Raw genomic sequence first — 22,489 nt, forward strand, 5'->3', positions numbered from 1 at the left:
ATGCAGTTACAGAAGTGGCCTGATTTGGAGAGGTACTGAATTACCACAACCTTTATAAAAGCAAGTTTCAAAGGGCATTATTTTGCATCATCATCATATCTGACTAGGTATATTCAAGAGATAATGCTATAATTGACTGAGGACTAAAAAAAAAAAAAAAAAAAAAAATTCTGAGTTTATCTGAACTATAAGCAGGTAAGAAGCTCTCCAAAATATCCATGGATTTTGAATTAGGTGAAAAAAGTTTTTGCTTATCTTAATTCATGAGACAACATAAATTTTCCTTGACGAGCTCAGTTTCTGATTCTGCATCTATTGCATATTATTGTAATGAAAAACTTGTTTCAAAAGTCACATCACTAAAGCATAGATTTTTCTGTGATGGAACACTGTCAGTAATGTCACCACTAAACTCATTATCTGCACTCAGAACGGTGGAGAGAAAAAAACCTTCATTTTGAAATCCCCAGATACTTTCTGCAGAATGACATATAAACTAGGATTTATACTGTACCTGATGTTTAATTTGAAGCTTCAACAGTGCCTGAATTTTTTTCTCCATCAATGCTCATCCCAGCAGGCACCTTATCCCCAGCCTTTCTCTCATATGAAGCCTAAATTCTTGTTTCAAAGCCCCCAGTTATGCACATGCCAGAAATAAAACCCCTGAAAACCCATGAAATATTTCTTAGAAATATTGTTAGTCGAACTGTTACAAGCAACTGGCTTTCTGCTCATTTTTTGGGTTTGACAGAACTTTTGTGATTCCTTCAGCTCTCTATTCTATCACCTTTCTAGGGCATACCCAGGATAAAGTTTTAGCTCCTATTTTCAGATCTTCTACATCAGAAGGAATCTTTTGCTTGATGTCTGTCTTCTAAAATAAACAGAGTATTGAAAATAAGATGTTCAATATTATTCATATTTAAGATTTCAAATTCAATACCCTTCCTGCCTTTTTGGAGAAACATTGGGAAGTGAATTGTGTCCTTTTGTGACATCAAAAGGCATTTCTGTCAGAGCAAAGTTTCAGAATAACATCTAAGCAAAGATGGCATCAGGCTAACCAAGGGGCTTATTACAGTAGCAGCAGATAACACTCAGAACTGTATCCAGAATTTATTAAGATTTTCCTTCCATATCAAAATACCAGACACAAAAGCAACTTCATTCTAATTTTATCATTGCCTTTGGAGAGGAAGCTTTACATTTGTTAAAATGTGATTATATAAGTAAGAAATAGTTTTGTTGAGAGATTGTATTTATTCTCACAAGCATTTCAGAAACAATTTTATGGAAACCAGTGAACCTTCATTGTAATATTTCTCCTTATACTGCAATGCTATTCCTTCCCTACTGAGGTGCTGTTTGCTTCTACATAAAATCTGTATGCAGATGCAAAAATAATTACCTAAACCAAAAACAAACAAACAAACAAAACCAACAACAAAAAAAACCAAACCAAAAAAGCTGTTCTCGCTGGAAATTCCTCATGAATGCCACTTTAAAGGAAACAAAGAGGTATTTTAAAATGAAGATTGCTTATGCCTCATTTTTTAATACAGGTAGGGCCCCAGGGGCAGAGCCTCATATGGCTGAAACTTCTTTCTCTGCTGGTCTTTTCCTTCTCTGAGCAGGACTGCATAAATTTGATTGCATTGATTTTTCCAGTTAGGATCAAATTCAGCTCCTGCTTATGGTTCTGAAATCCGCACAATCCACACTCTTCAATTTTCCAGCTCTTGCCATGTTATTTGATTTCCCATAGACGAGTGCATTCCTAGGAGTGGAGTCTAAGTAGGATCTTCATCTTGGATTGCACCACTCTAAAACTCTTTGTTACTGACTTAAAGAGAGGTTGCAGCTATCAGAAGGGATTGCACTTTCCTTCTCTTCTTCAGCCCTATATAAATCAGAAGTAGTTCCCATCAAACTTGTGTTAAGGTAATTTCATTGCTCATTTTTGCCTATGTTTAAAAAAAAAAATCCTTTAGACTCCTCATGCCCCCCATACATAAATAATAAATATTTCACAGTATCAGCTCTGTATGTGTTTAGGGTGAAGCTGAGCAGAGGGATGTACTTTAGATGTGTGTATTGGGTATTAATGGGCCATCAGTTACCAGGACCACACTAAAAACCTGGTCTAAAATGAAATCTTCAGCACACCATGGGGTCCCCACTGTCCAGGGGTGTCCCCAGAACCCTTGGTTTAGTTCTACAGGTTCACTCCTGTTGCACCACAGTACTTGTTGAGACACAACCAAAGATGATAAATTCCAGACTGAATGCAGAGGGTAAAAAATGATTAAGTTTTATTCTGCGAGGGTTAGGAAGCAGTAAGGCACCCTATAAAGGGTGATTTTAAAGGTCATGCTATTGTGCTCTGCTATTGCCTTTAGAAGGCTGATGTGGAGAAAGGTAACACAGTAGCAGTAATGTTTTTGTTTCCAACCTCTTTCCATGGTATGTAAAAAACTTAGGTCCCAGCAGAGCTCAAAGATTTTGTGTGGGTAACCCTTTCTTTGCATCCCTTATTGGCATGGTCCCGTGTGGTATCTAATGGCTGGGACTTAACATGACCCAGAAATGACTGCTCTCACCATTGTCAAGGTCTGCAAATAAACTTCATATCACCGTGATTTTCCAAATCCAGACATTAGTATTGTCACACCCATTCCACAGTGGTGGGAAAAAAAGCCACCCTATTTTTCCTATTTGTCTTATATGAATGTAGACATTTAAATTATTCTGTTGGACTTATTAATAGCTGATCACAGATTCATAACTTTGGATTAGGAATCTTATTGTCTTTTCCATGCTCTGGTGTAATCATATTTTCCTGCTTTTATGGATATGTTTCTTGACTTCCAAATAAACCTATTAACAGGGAATTTACATCTGCCACTGTGCCGTTGTCACTGCTATGATACCTGTCTTTGATCATTCTTTCTTAGTGCTGTTTTCTCCTCCTCAAATTGTTCATTTTTATCATGAATGATATTATGTTTCCCGTCAGGGAACAAAATGTATTTTGAGTCAATTTACTAAAATACTCACTGCTAAGTGTTATATCTGGACAAAGTTGACACCTTTGACATTTTCTAAAATGGGAAAAATAACTGTATTTAAGATATGATTTATAGGTACTCTATGTCAAAGGAATTTCTATGCTATTACAGTTTCTGATGCAGCAATCCCAACTCCTTCAATGAACAAATTGCTGATAGTATAGCTAATTAATGCTTTATTAGTTTTCTGTGGTTAATTATAAAAAGTTATAAAAAAGTAAAATGCAATTTAATAATAAAGAACTGTGTGGTTCTTGTTTCTCTTTCAGAACTGCTTTGTTTTTTGCATGCGGAAGAAACAATTTCTACAGAGCCCAGTTTTATAAGACACATTCCCTCCCCCACAACCACTAAGTAGGAGCAACTCCTATGATTAAAAAGTAGACTGGAGTCTTTAAATGTCTTTCTGATTGCTGGCCTCTATTAAAAACTTCTTAAAATAATAGATAGGTTTAATTCCTCAAGCCAAAGAAAAATTGTATCATCTTAAGTATTTTCCATATTTATTATATTGATGAGATTTGGCTACCAAGAAAAAAAAAGGAAGTAAAAATCTCTTGTATTGCAAGTTTTAAATGTACCAGGCTAAGGTTTACTTAATTAGAACCTCCAGGCAATAAAGGAGCCCTTTTTTAAATTCTGTGAATCTTAATATGCTAAATAATGCAAAGCTTCAACTCTTCAAGCATGAGACACACATCTGGCAGCTTAACATTTAAATTACAGAAAAAAAAAACCACTTCAGTAGTAATTTTCATGAAGAAAAGAATGGGAAATGTATTACAAGTAAATTTAATTTCTTTTTAGATTTTTCATCCTGTCTAATTGCAGGCATTTCCATCTCCTTTTTTATTTATTTATTTTCATACAGATTTTTTCTGTACTTTTTATTGATCTTTAATTTGAGCAGCTTCTTACTGTTACAGCCATTGAAGAATTACATTGTGTTTTTACTTAGCAAAAATTGTTCAGAGAAATCTATGAGGAATTAAAGTAATGAGCTCACTGGTATAGAAAGAAAAGAGCATTCAGAGCCTTACAAATAAAATATAAAAAGAGCATTCCACGATTAAATAACAGACTTGAGTTCCTTCTCCCTCCCATTTCTTAAATGTAGAATATTATTGTTTTCTTTATTCTTTTTATTGTCTCATTTTTTTTTTTTGGCCAAGATAATTACTCCTTTATTCATTTGACTCCAAAAACATTGTTAAAGTATTCATCATTTCAGCAAGGCTGTTTGGAAACCCATTTTTGTGTACTGGGGAAAAAAAAAAGGCAGAAGAAAAATTAAACAAAGAAAATCACAGGGACCATCTTTACAAAGGTATATTTATATTTTAATGTGCATTTATGGGTCCATACATGTATCCCTTATATAAAATACATAGAGACATTTTGAACAGTTTATACTGCATGTGTGCACACATGTGACATACCCAGCAGCTGTATTTTTATGCTGTTTTGCTGATTTCAGTAGATCTCCCTTTTCACCCCTGATGATGTAAATATCTGTAAATTCCTCATTCACTATGAATGCTCACCATACATACATCTGTACATGTGTGTATATATTTGTAGAGAGTAAGAAATATATCCATAGGTGTGTACACAAACATAGGCTGAAAATTGTGACATTGTATGTGCGTGTATTGTGTATCAACCACTGTAACAACTAAGAGCAGATCCTTCCTGTACTGTGATTTTAAATACACTTGACTGTCTTTTACTGCATGGAAATCGAAATAACTTAAAAAGAAAAAAATTTAAATACTTGTTAAGTGTGTTTTTTTGGCTTATTCTCTATGTGCCATACATTAAAATGTATAATACAGACCTTTATTTTTGCCACACCACTGCTTACCATGATATGGGAGTGCATTTTTGATCATTCCACAGGTCACTGCTTTTCAGGAGCTTGAGGGACACGTGACTTGTGTTTTCTAAGTAAAGTTTATTCCAGTATTTCGTGCCCCTGTGCCTCATTCTTGATCCACAACTATGCCCATATAAGAAAATTAACCTCCTCCTGTCTTCTCAAGAACACTTCCTGGGGCATTTAAAATACCCTCCCACGTCATTCTTCTTGTGTCTATTATTTCTTTATTTCTATTTTCTCCTCATTTTTCATCTATGCAATTGTTATTTCCAACACCACAGCATCTGAGGTCTTTTCTGCAATATCATACTAACACTTTCAGAATGTAGGAGAGAAATAACCACCTATTTATAACTCAGATGGAGGGGGAAAAATGATCAGCCTGAAGTCAGTCAGCATCTTGTTGGGAGAGAGACCAAAGCCCAGCTGCTTTTTGCCAGCGGTTTTACCTTGAGCACAAATATAAAAATAATTTATGTTTGGTTTGTTGGTTTTGTGTTTTTTTTTTTCTTTTTGCCTTACAGAGGATTACCAAGATGGCCATGGCAATGCAGACAAGCACTGTGGCTCATTTTGTCTGAAGGAAGCCCAAGGAGGACATCACAAGGTACTGGGCTTGATATGAACATCACCATCTCCCTTAAAGCTCACAGAGAAGCCACTGGAGCTTCTGCATGTGCCATTTGAGAATGATTCTTGGTCCTGCTTGCTCTGGTTGTTGGGTTTCTTTAATCTATCCCTGTGAATATTTTATAGCCACAATAAAGCTTCACATGTCCAGGTGTATTGCTGTCTCCTGTATAGCTAATCTCTCCAGCAATGAAACTTCAAAGGACGAGCAGGAAAGACCACCGAGCAATCAAACAACAGAAGCTCGATCAAGCTGCAGGATATTATTCCACTAATATGTAAACATGAGATAGGCTTTGTATGCATCCATAAAGCTTCAAGCTCACGTGTACACGTGCAGAAGACCCTCAGAAAATTTTAGTGTATGTATTTGTAAATATCCTTGCCAAGGACATCATTAATTGGTGAACAAATATTTTGTCCTTAGTACAAGTTACCATGGAACTTTATCTGCAACATGATAACACTTCCAGGGTGAGATGTTATTGAAACTTTCAGATTTAATGTAAATCCTGAGAACTAAGACACTAAGAAGATTTTGTATTCCTGAAAATTGCTTCTCCTTGCACTATATCATTAAATTAGGTATTTTCCATGATAGTTGTGATTTTTTTCTTGGTAAGTGTTGCTATTTTGAAATCAGTATGGCTGCAGTGAATGAACTGCAAACATGAACATTCAAATTAATCATTCTGGTAATTGTCTTACCCTGTTCTAGATACACTCTGAAACATTTTTAATGCTTTTAATTGCACATAGGAAAAAATCACCACAGTATGCGGAATATACCCAAAATCTTTTATAGAGTAGCACAAATACTCAATGGCTGGGGATTATAATTGCAACTTTTAACTTTAGTAGAACGATGATCTACATTTGTGAGCAAAACCAGATTGGCCTGCTGGATATTCCCTTGCTCTTCAATGTCTAAGTTTCCAAGTGATTTATTTCTTCTGGAAGATAAGAATAACTTAAAGAAAACAGAGTTTCATATAAATTTAGCTGCAGACTGAGGTGTGCATGCGTGTGTTTAGCCTTATATCTAGAGGAAGGATGATTTAAGGGCCGATGGAGTGGGTGTAATGGGCAAAACAACCCAGCCCAACCCATGGGAGTGGCAGAGTGAAATTCATTTCCTACAATCCCATAATAGCACAATGCCTTTGAACAAAATGCCATGGTCTTATAGGAACCTCAGTTGTGGGTGGCTCTCAAAGCCGCATTAAAGTGACCTGGTTTCAGTGAGGTGAGTAAACCCATGGGTAATTCAGCACTGTCTAGTCCCTTTGGTCTCACTGAAATGACTCACAAGCTTACAGTTATTGACATGTTTGAATGGATTCCTGAACTGAGCCTCTTACGAGAATCCTTCTGCACAAAAGAAATGTGAGCACGTGAAATCTCTTTTCAAAGGTTGTGAAAGCCCCTCATTTTTAATGGGATGAGTGAATCCTAATGTTCGGAGAGAGCCTTGTTTTGGCATGTTCAAGATCTACACATTTGGCCTGATTTATATAATTTGGGCCTAATTGTATCTCTGGATACCACCTTCTAAAATAATTTTACCTAACAATTGTGTATAGGAAACAATGACAAACTCATGTAAAGAAAAGAGTTAAGGAAGAAGACACAAGTTCATGTAGTGGTTTATTCTCTTAAGCAGTCCCCTTTTTTTTTTTGTAGACAGATACTTTATTTTATTTTATTTTATTTTATTTTATTTTATTTTATTTTATTTTATTTTATTTTATTTTATTTTATTTTATTTTATCTATTCTATTATATTCTATTTTCTTTATTTAATTTTATTTTAATAACAAAAGGAATGAGAAAGCTCTTTGAGCCTGACCTCAAATTTTGGGTAATATAGATTTCTGTGCCTTGCCCTCCCTGCCCCTAGATTCATCTGTGCTGAAGAGTTGCAAATGGTCTCTCACCAAGTGTATTCTGAGTCATGGGCATTTCCAACAATTCAGCTTTTGTTGCAATGAGTGTGCAAACCACTGCATGTATTAAGATATTGAATGGTAGCAATAAAAGAGAGAATGCTCATGGCCCATGATTTCTGAGAGAAGTAAAACATTCTGTGGTTATAATGCCAACCTCATGCAGATGACTGAGTTTCTGCTTTTTGGTCCTCAGACAAGAGCAAACACAGTCTCAGAGAAATTAACTCATAATACTCTTTAACACCTTTGGGATTTGTGTCTTAAATAATGTCTTTGCATCTACTTTGCACAGGAATAGTTTAATGGAGAAAATGTCAGTGAAAAAAGGTATCTTGTACACACTACCCATTCTGAAACCTTGACTTCTAGGGAATAAATCTGGGCAGTCCTGTGGCTGAAATTCAAAATGTGCATGAGATCTGTGTAATCCCATATTCAGAATACAAGTTCATCTTTTAAAGCAAAATGGTTTACAGAGTGTAAAAAAACCAAAAAACAACCAAAACAAAAAAACGAACAAAAAAACCTTTGTCGTTTTCATAATTAGCAAAGTGTAAAATGACATGGCTGCAACAATGCATCCATCCCCTTGTCCTGTCTGGACTTGTTCACTAAATGTAAGTAAACCCTTTGCTGAGTTTGGTGTTGTGTCTGGGAAGGTATTAATAGATATCGTCATGGAAGCCACCTGCAGTTGTTTTTCTGATAAATTATAACCTCATCATGTCTCTTGGTGGAAGTGATGTTTGGCTCTCCATCCAGGGGAAATAATGCCGAACATCCAGGGAATCTGGCAGTCAATTCAGAGGTGATGCCAGCGCTGAATCAGACCCTGTGCATGCAAAGGTGTCATTGCAGGGATGAGCACAGATCAGAATCCTCTACTTTGTAGCTCAAAGAGTATTTTAAATGAGCATAAACTGGCACCAGCACTGAAAGATGCAGTACTGTCCCTCTCCTTCGTGCTGGCAACTGGGACAGGGTGACCTGGATTAGAATGGGTCCAGCTGAGACCTAACCCAGTTAGAAAAGGGGGAGAAAAGAAGCCAAACAGTACTAATTCAATTCCCAGACCAGTTCCCTCCGTATGGCTTACTATGGACATGTCCAGATTTTGGCACTGACAGTGTGGTTTGCAACACTGGAAAAAGCAAACGGATGGAGGAAGACTGGCTGACTGCTGGTGTCACCATGAGCTTGCACCTCCTTGAGAAGGTTGGTCACAGCCTTATAGGAGTATAAATTCAAGAAAAATATTCTGTGTGCAGCTCCAGGCCCCAGGATTTTCGAAGGTTGAAAAGGTCCTTGGAATGTGTCCAGAGGAGGTGAAAATAGGGGGCAGGAAGGCATGTCCTGTCAGGAGTGGCTGAGGACTTGTCTAGCTTGGAGAAAAGCAAGTTCAGGGGAGCCTTGTTGTTCTCTACAGCTTCCTGGGGAGGGAAAGTGAAAAGTGAAGTGCTGAGATCTTCTCGCTTGTATCCAGTGATAGGATATGTGTGAATGTTTCAAAGATGTATCAGGGGAGCTTCAGACTGGACAGGTTGAAGCAATTCTTTACTGAGAGGGTGGCCAAAAGCCTGGAACAGGATTCCTAGAGAGGTGGTTGATGCCCCCAGCCTGTCAGTGTTTAAGAGGCATTTGGTCAATGTTGTTAACAGCGTGCTTTAACTTTTGGTCACCCTGAGTTGGAACACAGATACTTCTTGTAGGTCCCTTGCAATTGAAATAGGCTAGTCTATTCAAAGTGTTTTGAATACATATTCAAAGCAGCTTTGCCACTGCTGTTTCTCATGTTTGTAATTGAATGAAAACAGAGCTAGAATTCAAAACAGAGAGAGTGGCACCTCTTCCTTTGCTAGCTGTGTCCAGCTAATTACCTTAGTATTCTAACTTGTTTCTTATTTTCATTTAAAGGTCAGCTTGAATAACCCACCTGACCACTGGTATGAAGAAAAGCTAGGTCCCAAGAACAATGCAAGCCGAGAAGAAGGGAAAACATCTGAAAAGAGCAATTTTTATTTGGAAGACTTGGAGAAATATACCTTTTCTGTGTGGTAGGTGATCACAGCATCAAATAGTTTCACAACTGGAAAGTTTGCCTTGCTATATGTGTATTACAGAGGCATCTACCTTTAGATAAAAGTTATTGGGCTAAAAAAACCCCAAAAAACAAAACCCATGGGCTTTTCTTGGATTTCTTAGTATTCATGACTGAAGTTGAATTAAAAAAATTGGAAGCACTTTTTGTCTGAGAATGTAATTTTGACATTACTGCACTGTTTTGAGAAGCTGTGTCAGGGCAATAAAGGCAAAGACATTTCCAGCATAATCTTTTCAGCATTTTAGGAGCAATACACTACCTTTTTCGGATGTTATTTTAAATATTATTACAGTTCCCTCTTATAAAATTCACATATGGGGAATGATTTAAAATAATAGATAAAGTGAAATTAAAAAGGCTACATCAAAATAAAATCTTTTCATTTTATTATAATTATATTTCCTGGAATTTCATCTTTTAGGTAATTGCAAAAGTTGGACAGTTATTTGCTATTAGTAAAAAACAATGAAGACCCAATCCTTTACCAAATGAAATGATCTGATAATCTTTTGTATAGCTCCCTACTGTGCTTTGAATATTCAAAACCCAACTGTAATGTACATCTCTGGAACCCATGATCTTCTCCAAATCAGCCCCTAGAGTTTCAAATAAAACATCCAGAAAACAAATATCATAATAGGGCGTATGTCTGTGAAAATTTATTTTTATATTGCTTCCCTATCAAAACGCAAGACAGGATTATCTCACAGGCAAGCCAAGCAGCCTTCCACGTCTCTAGTGCTGTCTATGCCCTGCTCTCATTTGCTTTGGTGCCTTTAAAACTGGCAGGAAGTCAGGTAAAGACCTTACAGACACAATGTGAATTTTCACTGTGGTAATCTGAACTCAGCTCTAGAGATGATTAACCCGGAGTACTGGAGAAGGCAGAAATCAGGCAGAAGAATAACACACACTCTTGTAATTAAGCTTTCATAATTCTACTGGATTAATTATGGTTACTTTGAACAATTAAGGATTCCCCCATCCTGGCCATAATATAAGAATAGATTTTAGAGTAGCAGCGCTCATCCAAATATCCTTGCCAGCTCCCACTGTTTCATTTTACCTACCTCAATTTTCAAATTAAATTAACCAAATTATCATCAATTATCTGTCTCAAGGTGCTTGCTTTTCTGTAGTGGTGAGCTTCACTTTCTCTCTTCCGTGTCTTGCAGAGTTTACAGTGAGAGAATTAATATTTAATTGTATGTGCCCCACCCCTGGAAGCGTTCAAGGCCAGGTTGGATGGAGCCCTGGACCACCTGGTATGGTGGAAGATGTCCCTACCCATGGCAGAGGGTTTGGAACCAGACGGCTTTTAGGGTCCCTCCTAACCCAAAGCATTCTGTAGTTCTGTCCACCTTTATAGTCATCAGCATTGATCCTTTATTCAAAGAAGTTAATCTTAAAAGTGTTGGGAAAGGAACTCCACCCATATCAGCCTGGCCCCAGGCTTTGAACTCCATGGCCTACTCTTGGTCAAGTAAGGTATTACACATAGCATGCTGCATAAAGAATATATAATAATATAATATAGTAATGCATTAATAATCTATTTTTTAAATATAGAGTTAATTCAGGTAATTTATTTGGGAATCTGATACCTTGTGAGTTGTTAATTCCATATGCTACTATACCATCGTGACGTTTCAATTTTTACTCACTTCTGTCTGTCTCCTCCTTTCCTTCTCTCCTACTTTCTCCATCAAAGGGCATCAACTCCTCTTTGTCTATTTCCAGACCTTCCTCTCTACGACAATTGCTACCTTTTAAAAAATGCAATGCAAGATAATTAGCTACTACAAAAATTTTTAATAGCACTGTAGATCTGGGGGCAGCTTAGATCTCCATAAACTTCAGAGTTTTAGATGCTCCAAGATGCAATCTGAGCAATTTCCTTGATCTTTTATTGCAGCTGGTAAATCATTTATTGGGCTAGGTTATTTTACAAAATCCTCTTTAAAAACAAAATCCCATAAAATGTATTTATCATAAAGTACTGCACGGCCAACAGTCTTCAAAGTTGTGCATACCCTGTATTAATTAAAAGCTAGTGTTGTACAGTGACAAGTCAAAAGTATCCACTGTCTCAGTCTCTCTCTTCCCCCTCCACTCCCTGCCTCTCCCTGTGACTTTTTTTTGCTCTTCTTTTCCTTCTCTCATGTTCTCTTCTCTTTTAAGGCTTGCCAAAGGGGAGATTGGTGAGTACAAACAAGATATGCTTTTGTGATCACAAATATTTTTCTGATAATTGTGATTTTTTTTTTGCTTCCATTGCTATAACATGCTTGTCCTTTTCCATTCATATTAATTTGACAGTGGTGTCTCACATCCGTAGGCCATAGTCAAACCTCCTTACAGTGGGCATTATACACATCTGTAATAAAAAGATCATTTTGGCTGCAGAAGCCCACAGACTTCAGCTTGGATCTCTCAGGCTACACGAGTTCCTTTCCTGCTGTGCCCACGTACAGCCCTGCTCAGAGCAGCAGGCTTCTGCTGGGGTCCAGTGAGTGGGGGTGAGAGGGATGAGTCCAAAAGATGAGGTGGGGGTGAAGAGGGTAATACAACAGGCAAATTTGGTCACGTATTGCAGGGCCATCCATGCTGCTGAGGTGGCCAGCTGCAGTCAGAGCCTGGTAGATACTCACCAAGTACTTTGCTGACCTTCCAGGAGAGCCCACCCCAGGAACCTTGCCTTGCACCACAGCATCGCCAAACCTCCCTTCTCTCAGATTTGTGCTCCTGGAGCTAAAAGCCTGTGTAACCTGCAGCAGAACATCAATAGTATTCAATATTATTGGCTGAATAATACGGGTGAGATCTGTAACCTTGAGATGAAAGGAAGAACGTTTGGGGGAATTTTGACCTTGCAGCCCAAAACCTGCTGTTAGAAGCTCTCTAGCTCTCTTCTTCTGTTGTCTAAAACAAGCAAAATTTGAGGAAAAAATGTTCTTCACGACTATTTTCACTATAAAGCCAGATTTCCTGAACATGTATAAAAAACCAGATGTGAGCTATAATTTCAACACTTCAGTGTTTTAGCATTGTTTTTTATGTATAGTTCTAGAGGAGATGTGAAAAATACTCCAGATTTCAAAAACCTTCATTTGTCTTGCTACAAGAAAAAGATAATGATATATACACTTTCTGTGACTTTAGAGATCTTCAGGCTTGAGTTTAAATGTAAAGACTAGCAGTTTCAATTGCCAACAACATATCATCAAACACAGCTCTCAAGGGTTAATATTACACACTAATATAAAAGTAACGATCATCCTTTGTCTCCATGCAATTAGCTTTTTAACAACGTGCCTGTAGCTCCTACCCAGGCTAAATGCTGCTTTGAAATATTTTCTCCTCAACTCCAAATGTGTTAAGCTGACTCTGGCCAGCTTCTATAAAACCAATTAATTGTAGGGCACTGCCTTTAGTGGGGGAGCACCCAGTGCCCCACGCAGCAGTGCCATGTGCTGCTGCCCACGGTGGCTCGGTTGCAGGCTGGTCAGTGCAGCACCAGTGCAGGACCAGGCAGCATCTTGATGCAGGAGACAAGCTGGTAAATCCTATCTGGAGTCATATCCTTGCTATTCTGGAATCCAGGGCATTGCATCAGGCTTTGGTTCTCACGAGCACCCGTCAGGAGCAGATGCAGCCCTTGTTCAAGAGAGGCAGCAAGGGAATGGTGAGGATGAAATAGGCTCTTGGCAGCGTGTGACAGCCTGGGTAGGGTGAACAAGGGTGAAGACCCCTTTACAGCCCTGCCTCTGCACCTGTAGACTTTATTATTTTTGTTAATTTTTTTTTTTTTCCAAATTGAGGAGGATACTGAGGGGCAGGAAGAGTTAACTGTAAAGAGCACAATACAGTAAACATGTTTTTTATATAAAGACAATACAATTTCCCTTTATAATACACATGTGATTTGACATTGAAATAAATGCAGATGCTTCTTTGCTTGGTGTATTCCCTGTTGTGCTTTCTAAAACACCTTCACATATGGTTTCCCTCATTCCTGTGAAACTGCTTGTTGTTTATGTCATACAAACAGAACAGATTGAATTTATACCAAAGTAGGAGGGTGATGAATCCTACATTATAGGAAAATCCTTGCCTGAATGTTTTGAATTTGTTCAAAATTAGTGTTGCCTGTTAAAAATTGCCCTGGATTGTCCCTTTTGTCCCTTGAGCTTTTCTAAAGATTTCATTTAAAAAAAAATAAAATCTGTGGCTGCCTATAAATGCAACCTTTTATTCAAATATGTAACATTTACCTAAAATCAAAGGTCAGATTTTAGCAGTTCTTTATAGCTGTCCTAGTAGGATCTGTTTCATCACTATGTATAAAATACTGCCATTAAGAGTGGACATTCAACTTACTTTGAGAAATGCAGAATAACCCTTTATTGCTTGCTTTAAAAAGTGCTAATCTTTTAAAAATTTCTCAGTAACTTCTGATAGTCCACCTAAACCCTGTTTCATTATTTTTAATTCCATTTTGAAATGCAATTAAAGGCAGACTAAGCTTGAACTCTTAGGAGAAATCAGAAGTCCCACTATTTTCTTTGAATGCTTTCAAATTTTTCACACGTTATTCTTAAAAATGCTTAAGGTTTAGTTGTGTGACCACAATTCCCTGATTCTGAATTCTTTGTGGGACCTTATTTTTGCAGGCAAGTCTCAGCAGGATGCAAGTCATGTTTTTGTTTTGGTTTGGCTTTTTAACATATTCAGGTATTAGATGGTGTTTACTTCGGTGCATGTTCTCAAATCTTTAAGGACTGAATTTTTACAGCAAACCAGTTATATTTCTATAGAGTTTTTGCTTTAGTTTCAGTCTCGTGGGAGTTTTTTCTGCTGCAGGAAAAGTTTGCTTTTTGGAAAATTATTCTATGGACAAATCATTAAATATGACAATGGTATCTTTCCTATGCACTCTAATTTTTCTGAGCTGTCAGTTTCTTCTTTTATTATATAATTTAATTCATATTTGGGAAAATTCCAATGAACTGCACACATTCTGAGATTTTATTTCTTTTCTTTCTTGTGCAATGAAAGAATTATTTCCCTGTTCTGGTGCATTGTGGTAAAATTTTTCCAGTGAAAATTGAATGAGAAATAAAATGCTTTGAAAAAAATTTGAAATAAAAAAAGGCATTATTTCAAAATTAATTCAAACTGCTGAGAAAAAAATAGGAAACAAACTTTTAAGGATTGAAAATAAGTGAAACATGAGTCTTTGCTAAGAACTATTTTTTCTGGGAGTCTTTTGCAAAGCCCTCCAATATATATGCACATTTTTAATTTTTCCAGGATTTGATATTGTTATGGTGATGGGAAACATGTACTCTTGCAGTTGCCTATGGACTTCAGTGCAATTATACTTGATGATAGTTTTATTTATATGTTCAGGATGATGGAAAGAGTTGGCAGCCAATGCTGTTCCTCCTGCAAGTTCCAGAGCTTCAGAGCTCCACCAGCTGAGAGCTGGCCTCTAGCAATAGACAAGAGAAATTAGTGATACAAAGAATTAGTTGGGAGTGTCATTTGAGAGTTGTCAGTGACTGATCAGTCACAATTACTAGGGAGATGTTTGTCTGTTTGGTTGGTGTTCTTTTTTTCCTTTTCTATTGGCTTTAATGTTCTTGAGCAGAAAGGAGTAGTGAGCTTAGTCGTGGAGCAACTTCAGTACAGACCCAAAGTTTTCCTAGAGATCTTGTCAAGGGAATTGTGTGGTTGACATCCGATTATGAGTAATGGAGCTGAAAGAGCAGGGGAAGTGCTCCCCAGTGCTGGAGCAGTTCACTGTTTGACACAGACCTCTCCAGGATTGCGTGTTTATAATTCCTCACCAAAATGCTATTTCTGCTCTCTTCCTCCATCTTAAAGAATTCTTATCTGGTAAAAGTGAAAGAATATGGTTCAAATTTGGTAATAGACAAGGGAAAACTGCGTATGACTATAATGCAGCTCTTTGACAATAAATTGCTAATTTCTCTTCTTAAATATGACGAATGTTGAGTCTCCAGTTACCGAGAAATGTGGACTCATAAAGTTGTTGGAGCTTTTGCTATGGGTGCAGACAAAATATCTTCAAGACAGCACTGCCAGCTTTTCTCCCTCACAGACATTTCACACGATTCAGCTTGGCTTCCTGCTCGGCACAAAAGCAATTTCTGACTTAGCTGAATTGCCCTTTGGTTTGTTCAGACTCATAGGAGAGTAGAAGACTTGGGAAACTGGCTGTGAAGCATGGAGTTGAGAGAGATGTGGTTGTTGTTTGTCATTTAATAAACATTTTGTTTTCATGAGCTAGAAAAGATGACATTACTGATGACTAGTGGAGAAAAGCGAAGCTATAAGTGTGCCATACATGGTCATCTCTAATGAATAGAATGAATAAAAATAATAAGTGCATTACATAGCTAACTGTCACATCTTCAGGGCACTACAGTAAATAAGTGGGAGTTATACATGTGCATTAGTAGCAAAATGGGTACCACACTTTGGATCCTATTGAGTACAGTGTGAAGAGAAAAATATGATAGATTGCTGCTTTTTATCTGTCACTGCTGTGGCACAGAAGCATAGACCATATGTATGTAAAATGACTTTGTTATTTCAGTAAATTCTCTAACTCTTTCTGTTGTAGCCTGTAGCAAAATGAATAAGTAGCTGAAGATCCTGGTGGGATAGTTCTGATTTTATCAGAATAAAGTACCTCTGCAGAGGCATAATTATTATTAAATATACAGTGATGTGTGACAAAACAAGCAGAGAAGTTAGCAGGGTCTCTGCTTTTAGAGGTTTTCAGTACAAACTGAGATGCTTCACAAAAGGTGGGACCAAGAAGCTGTGATGGTGAAGCTGAAAAGAGCAGGAAAGTTTGGGAAAATGTGGGTCTTGTTAACTCTTGTTTCCTATTTCAGAGATGATGATAAAACTGTGGATGACAGTCAAAATGCTCCTCAATCACTTAGTGGAACCAATATTTTTTGCCTTCTATTTTGTCCTTCTTTATGTAGAATACAGTATCTACTTCTCTGGTGAAGTCGGATTTGGGCAGGGTGGAGATGAGGACGGTGAAAAGGAGAGAACAGAGAGGATTTGCCATTTGCCTGGCCCTGGATCTGAACATTCAAACCAAACTGCCAGGTTTGGGAGTATGGTTAAAAAATTCTGAATAAAATGCAGTCTGTCTGCCCTTTGATTTAAGAGGAAGTACAGCCAGTGAGGAATTTAGAGTCATCATGGTTAATTCCTGTGACGGTGTGAATCATTGTATTGAGCTTAGACTTTAAACAACTTGGTAACCTTCCAGTGTACTTTGTCTTCATAAGATTTTCAGCCTGGCATCTAAATCTGTCCCAGTTTTTGGTTTAGGTATCTGCTGAAGGCTAATGATTGAAAACATGCCAGTTTTATGGAATTAATCGTGGTGAAACTCCTGGTTCAGCTATTCTTTCTTGCAGCTGTACTGGAGGCTATGTCTCTCTCACAATGTGAAGAGATGTTCTTCCCGGCTGTTAATTCTCCAGTTTAAACCACTGCAGGGAAAGAGAGTTGGGGATGGAAAAAAAAAAAATCCCATTCCTTCATCAGTCCCATTACTTGGAAATAGAGGGCAAGCTATTTTACAGAGCTTTTAACTAACTACTAATGTAATTTGTTCTGCATTGTTTGCCCATTAATCCAAAAAATTACTTTTCCCTTTGAAGCTTGCTTTATGTAGAGGAAACAATGCCACCCTTAACCATTATGTGTATCATTTTATGCAGGATAACTGTTTTTATTTGCCTTGCATTTTGGTTAAATGTAGTACAGGGGCCTTTGAGCATCTTTGGTTGCTTGGTAAGTTATAGTATTTCAAAGTTGGAATAATTTCCATTTCAAAATATTGTATCACAATCCTCATCTTCTAAAAGACACTTGGATGTATGTTCATACCACAAGTATTCAATTTAGCCTTAGATGTGCCAGAAATTTTGAGGAACGAAAGGATTCTCTTGACTCTTAGCATATGCCATTCTTTCTCTGGCTTAAGATACATACATCAGATATAGAGTTTGACTTACAAAGTGTCAGAAGGTCAAAGATATGTATTCAGTCTGGTTTATCACATATTTCACTATCCTGCACAGTGCATCTGGAGAAATTCTTCCTGATCTGCACATGCCTTATATACATAAGCACATAAAAACACTTTCCAGTTTTCCTTGAGATAGTTATCAGCACCAGCATCTCCATGGTAGGAGTATCTTTCTTATACCTTAACTTTTAGGAAAAAAAAACCTGATATGATAAATTAAAGGCTTAAACCACATAATGCCTATATTTTTTTTCCTGAAGATTAACACTGAATAAACACTGGATTTCCAGATTTGTGTTCCCGAAACGAAGTCAGAAACTGATCCTAAAAATTAAATTGTCTTCTAGTGGCTTTAGATGGAAATATGCTTCCTTGGTATTTTTAATCAGTCCCTGAGATTATTGTCCTCTGTTATGATTATAGCAGGACTGTCCAAACAGTGGCCCAAGGAGTGACTATACTCAGCATCTCAGTGCCTTCCAGCAATTCCTTTTGATTGTATATCCCCAAAAGCTTAACGCCAGCTGTGTGGCAGTCACAGAGATGTGACTCTGTAGTCTACTGCCACCGATCTGTGGAGTCATGGGAGATTAAAAAGCCTACTCTAGTTCATTTGTAAATTGGCTATTATTTTTAGTTAGTTCCCCAGGTGAAGGCATCCATGCTATGCTAATCAGTCTGAATTAATTCTAGGAGACAGTTTTCAAAGCGGCGTACAGCAGGCTGGTGTCCCAGTGGTAGGTTCTCTCCTGTGTATTAGTGTGGAAACGTGTTACATTAAAAGCTCTGTTTATTAGACAATCCTGTTTCTCTAAAACACTGAGTCTGTTTAACCTACTGTGCTAGTTATTTTCCTAAGAATTTTCAGACCTGCATTTTTCTAATAAAAATTAACACTGAGAGAAAAGATGGGTTGGTGGCAAATTCAATAAGATATGACTTGGACAACATGAGAAATTCTGAGCTATGAAATCAAGTGACAAGAGAAGTAATATTTTAAGCCTGGCCCACACAAAACTGTGGCCATGTGGAATTTTCCCATTTGCCTTCACTGGGCTTTGGATCAGGCCCTGGAGATACCAACAATATTTCAAGGGTTTATGATCATTGCTAACTTTGGAAACAGTGCCAGGCTTCAAGAATAGGGACTGCATTCCACATGCAGCAGGAATAGCCTTTTCCCTACTTTGAGTAATGTTACAGGAACAATAAAAAATTCTTGCTACTGGGAATGCCAGGCTCTGTGGGACTTGGATGGGACCTGACATTTATACAGTTCATCACTACTGTAGATCAAGGAACGCTACTTTTAGCAAAGAATGCATATTCATTCTTTTTTGTTAACCTTTGCTTCAGTGCATTCATGACAAGATTGTATGGGTATGTAGCTGTGTTTTAACAGTTTTTTAATTTCAGTTGTTGCTTGAAGCACTACTCTGGAAATTAGACACTTTTAGTAGTTCAATTATTGTTGATTTATTCATCCCTCTTGTAGATACAGTGAATGCAGTTACTATAGTAAGGTTATCTAGTTCTGAATGCCAAATGCCAAGTTTCAGAGCTTACATCTTGGCAACTGCAAGACTTATTGGCTTGGAATTTGTCATGCCAGCAGTACTGCCTTGTAGCATTTATTTCACAGATTTTCATTAAATGGGGGAAGACAAGAGAGAATAGTGCTACTAGTGACATGATGCATCAAACTGTTTACTAACATTACAGGGAAATCAGTTCAAAATAACGTAACTCCAGGCTTCATTCTGCCATTTTTCCTAGACTTCATTGGAAGAATAGCAACAATACACTAAATGTAAAACATGTAAAAGTGCTGTTTGGGAAAAATGTTTTATTTAATATTATCCCCTTGGAAAAAATCAGAAATTGTAGAATACCAAAATAATCTAAAAATACTGTACAATGCTTGGAACTTTCATTAACTTTGTTGTAATTTCTCTTTTGGGGGCAATGAGTCAGCAGAAACTTGCTTAAGTTCCTCTGTCTTTAGCATCTGCTCTGAGTGTGTTGCTAGACAGCAGACAGGAGCACAGAGGGGCAGATCCTCAGCTGAGGAACTGTAAGCTGTTGGTGTGCCATTTCCAGTAATGTGATAACAATTTGCTTTGACTGAAGCATAAACTTTCATGCTAACCTGCTGTAACACTTTCCATCACCCTGTAGACTGTCTGTATGTGAAATATAATGCACCTAATGGCATTTAAATTAGCTATTGTTGGAGGCATCTGTCATACTATAATCTTTACCAGTTATTTGTAAGGTCCTCTACCACTTAGCCTCCCTCCACTTTTCAGTGGCATGTCTTCTGCTGGTGTTACCCTACTACCACAGGTATCAGCTCTCATTTCCCCTTGCCACTGCTTCCATGTGCAGCTTTAACCCACGACTTTTACTCAGAGATAACTCCTCAGGATAGCTGTGAGGTTTTTCCTTTAAACCTATCCTCCCCAAAAAGGCAGGTACAAATCATTAGCATCTAGCTCTTCTTGGAGTGGTGATAACCTGAATCTGCTGAGACTAACATGCTGCTGTACAAAAACACAGCCCCATACACAGCTTTCAGTTTAAGTTTGTGTTTAATCCTTCACCGTGCAGTTTCGGTGCTACAGTACAATCTCTCTGAAGCATGACTTGACAATTTTATTAGTTCAACCAGCACCTTAGATGCTTACAGAATAACAAAACAAGGAATTTGGATTCATCATTTAGCAACCACAGAACTTCAGCTGAAGATCAGTGTTATTTCATGGATCTGATTCTAATAGCTCAGACAAAATCTGCAGCAGGTGTCTGAGTATAGCTGATACAGTCTAATACTGTGATCCATAATCAGCTGATAAATAACATTATGTACCATTGCTGTTACTTCTGTTTCACTGGCTGTCATCAACTAAAGATTCTGTCTTTGTTTAGGATTATAGCGAAAAATCACAGACCTTTTTCTTAATCCTTAACTCAAAGCTTCTCCCAGAATGACCAAATCAAAACTTTCAACTGGAAAAAGGACTGTACACTGTACTTCCACTGTGATTTTTTCCCTAGGGGTTGAGGACAGTATTTTGCACTCTAAAAGGGAGTTTTGCACTGAAGTTTTCTTTATATTTTATTGACCAAAATGTGAAGATTTCAGCTTTAGAAAAATGATCCCTTTTTCAATGGCACTACTTTTTTCACTGGATTAAAAGAAGCCTTTGGTTTGGTTTGGTTTGGTTTGGTTTGGGGTTTTTTTGGTTTTTATTAATAGGAATCACAAAACCTAAAAAATATAAAATAGTAATATTCTTTTGATCCATATTTGCATTTCTCATTGTCTTTGAATCTCTGTCCCACAGATTTAATAACTCTCTCTTCTTTACCTGCCTAATTTGTGTGTGTGAAATATTTTTGGTTTCGTTGCTGTCCTCTTTCCCTTGTTAGTGGTTCACAGTTTTTCTCAGGCAGTTGGAAAACACATGCCGTTGCAGGATACTTTCTAATCCATGTTTGCCACTAACTGAATTATACATGGGTGGCATAGCACGTATTCAGTCTTTCATCCTTATCAGTTGCTTCATCATTACTTTCAATCTTCAGTGAAAAATGTGACTAACATGTTGTGTGGTATAAATAGACACTGCAGTTTGAGATCATTTATGCATGGTTTGAATTTTGATGAAATTTTATACTGCCCCCTGGGCTAAACACTTAACCTAAGTGATTGTCCCAATAATTTTGTTGAATCAAACCTTTTCAGATGGAAGTTTTACCTTTCATTATCTTCTAAACTGTTTACTATAAAGCTTTCCAGGAGTGTTAGAAAGCAAATAAAAAAGGACACAGTTTCTGTTTATCAGTGATTCTGTGAATCATTATCTTGTCATTGTAAATGAATGGAAATAGAAAAATAAAATACTTCAATTCAAAAGATTTGTTTTTTAGGTGATCCCAGGTCATCCTCAATATTTTTTCTTTTACACCTACAAAATTGGGGGCTATACAAAATGTGAAAGCAAAAATGTAGATTGATATATTTATTAATATTTGTGTATAAATATATTTACTTTTGGCACCAGTCAATGTGCAAATTTATGTGATTCTTTATTTTAATTTCTTTAGTTTCTAATTAGAAACTTCTAGTTGCCACAGTTTCATGATTTTTGCATATTTATTTATTTGCTATTAAAATGACTCAGCAATATTTATGTTATTTTAAAAAATGTTACTCAAGCTCTGTATTTGAGATAATTTTTATTTCAATGAAAAACATTCTCTTCATGTAGCTTTATTGCTTTGGATGTTTAAAAGTCTGAAATTAATTTTTATAAGCTGAAAGCAATCATCGAACACTGACACTTTAAGCATTACAATAATGCAGAAAATCATCATTGACTCAGTTAAGATGTTCCTATTTCTTGCAAGAACCAATTACAATGCAGTGCTCTTGTTTTTCAACCAGAAAAAGGTCTTATTTGGCTTTCATCTGAGTATTTTGTAGAGGTTTTCACTGTTTATAAGCATCATGAGTTGTTGTTCAATCACTTCCTTCTTTCCCTTAACCAGTCTTAGTTCTAATTCGCTAATTAAATTTAGGCATTTCCCCACCCGCTAGAAAACAATATCTTTTTAAGGAAGCTGGAACAGGCAGTCCAGAAGAATTAAGTGACTTAGTTCAGACAAGCTGTCGCTTGGTTGCATGCCCACTGTGACAGAGGCAGGTCCTGTGACACCCTCTGTGGCCCCTCTGTGGTCTTCAGGTCCCCTTGGCCAAGGTGGCAC

The 22,489-nt window shown here is 37.2% G+C and overlaps 1 protein-coding gene across 1 annotated transcript in view; it reads left to right on the forward strand.

Moving 5' to 3' along the window:
- LOC106854741 (uncharacterized) overlaps positions 1-22,489 on the forward strand; it is a 175,500-nt gene that overhangs the window by 83,253 nt on the left and 69,758 nt on the right. Inside the window, exons 14-15 of the mRNA XM_088169582.1 lie at positions 5,475-5,557; positions 9,444-9,583. Of these exons, the coding sequence (XP_088025708.1) occupies positions 5,475-5,557; positions 9,444-9,583 (223 nt within the window). The remainder of the gene's footprint in view (positions 1-5,474; positions 5,558-9,443; positions 9,584-22,489) is intronic.

Source organism: Sturnus vulgaris, chromosome 1 (assembly GCF_052056855.1).
Source record: "Sturnus vulgaris isolate bStuVul1 chromosome 1, bStuVul1.hap1, whole genome shotgun sequence".
NCBI classification, from domain to species: domain Eukaryota; kingdom Metazoa; phylum Chordata; class Aves; order Passeriformes; family Sturnidae; genus Sturnus; species Sturnus vulgaris.